At 53.9% G+C, this 1,008-nt stretch overlaps 1 protein-coding gene across 1 annotated transcript; it reads right to left on the minus strand.

Annotated features, from left to right (window-relative positions):
* Nucleotides 1–10: 10 nt before the first annotated feature.
* LOC102250860 (V-set and immunoglobulin domain-containing protein 2-like) lies at nt 11–744 on the minus strand. Its single transcript, XM_005853067.1, has 2 exons — nt 478–744; nt 11–365 (listed from the first exon to the last, which is right to left on the minus strand). The coding sequence occupies exons 1-2, from the start codon at nt 626–628 to the stop codon at nt 217–219; spliced, it is 300 nt and encodes a 99-aa protein (XP_005853129.1). The 5' UTR covers nt 629–744; the 3' UTR covers nt 11–216.
* Between the last annotated feature and the right edge of the window lie 264 nt (nt 745–1,008).

A 1,008-nucleotide genomic window follows, 5' to 3' on the forward strand; every position in this document is an offset into this window, starting at 1 on the left:
TGTTGATGTTTATGAAAGGCCTTGAAAACTGAAACTTCTTATAAGTATGAAGAGGGTAAGGGCAGCTTATATACTTGCTCACACACAAATACACCCCTACACACACACACACACCCCAAATCCCAGGGCTGAGCGGAACTCCATACCCCCCAAAGATGTCACAGTTTGAGGGCTGGCATCATCTACCCTTACTCCGAGCCCTGTCCTCCCTTCTGCTCACCGAAGGTCACTACCCCCGTAAGTCTCCTTCGGCCTCTTCCTCCTCTCTTTCTGGAATCTCATGAGGCAGAATACAGCGACGGACAGGATCAGCACACCCAGGAGCACTCCGATCACCGCCCCGGCCATTCGGCCTTTGGAAGGGTCTAAGGACACACAGGACCCTCAGAGCTGCACACCCTCCTTGGCCCCTCAGACCATCTCATGCAGCCTCTGCAGCCCAGGCCTGCCCGCCTGGCCTCTGCCCGGCATCCCTACCAGTCACAGACAAGGTCAGCTCGCAGGAGGCGCTGCCCATCTGGTTGGTGGCGACACAGCGGTAGGTGCCCGAGGAGGCCCGGGAGAGATTGGTGAGAATGAGCTGACCAGACACCTCATCTAGAGAGTAAAGAGGAAGTAAGTGTTCCATTACTGGACTCGCAGTGAGCACCCCCTGTGACGAAAGCACTTTTCATTTCATCCTGTCAGGAAGGGACTAACCTCAATGTATTAGTCAGTCCCTTCCTAACTAATAAATGCCAAAGCCACTGCAACTCCTGTGCACTTTCCGCCCTACGCAGCTGCCTTCTCAGGGAGGGGGAGGCTGCACACACGTGAAGCTCAGAAACTGGCAATGGAATTGGGGTGGGTGCTCACTGGCTGATGTCAGGTTCCTGGTTGCAGGCGGGGGGGAGGGGGGGGTCTTCATCACTAGAAACTGTATCCCCTGGGATGGCTCTAAGCTGGACCCAGTGCTTTTCTAAGCTGCTTACCTTCCTCCCTTTTTAAAAAAATATATTTTTATTGATT

Source organism: Myotis brandtii, unplaced genomic scaffold (assembly GCF_000412655.1).
Source record: "Myotis brandtii unplaced genomic scaffold, ASM41265v1 Scaffold10443, whole genome shotgun sequence".
Lineage (NCBI taxonomy): Eukaryota > Metazoa > Chordata > Mammalia > Chiroptera > Vespertilionidae > Myotis > Myotis brandtii.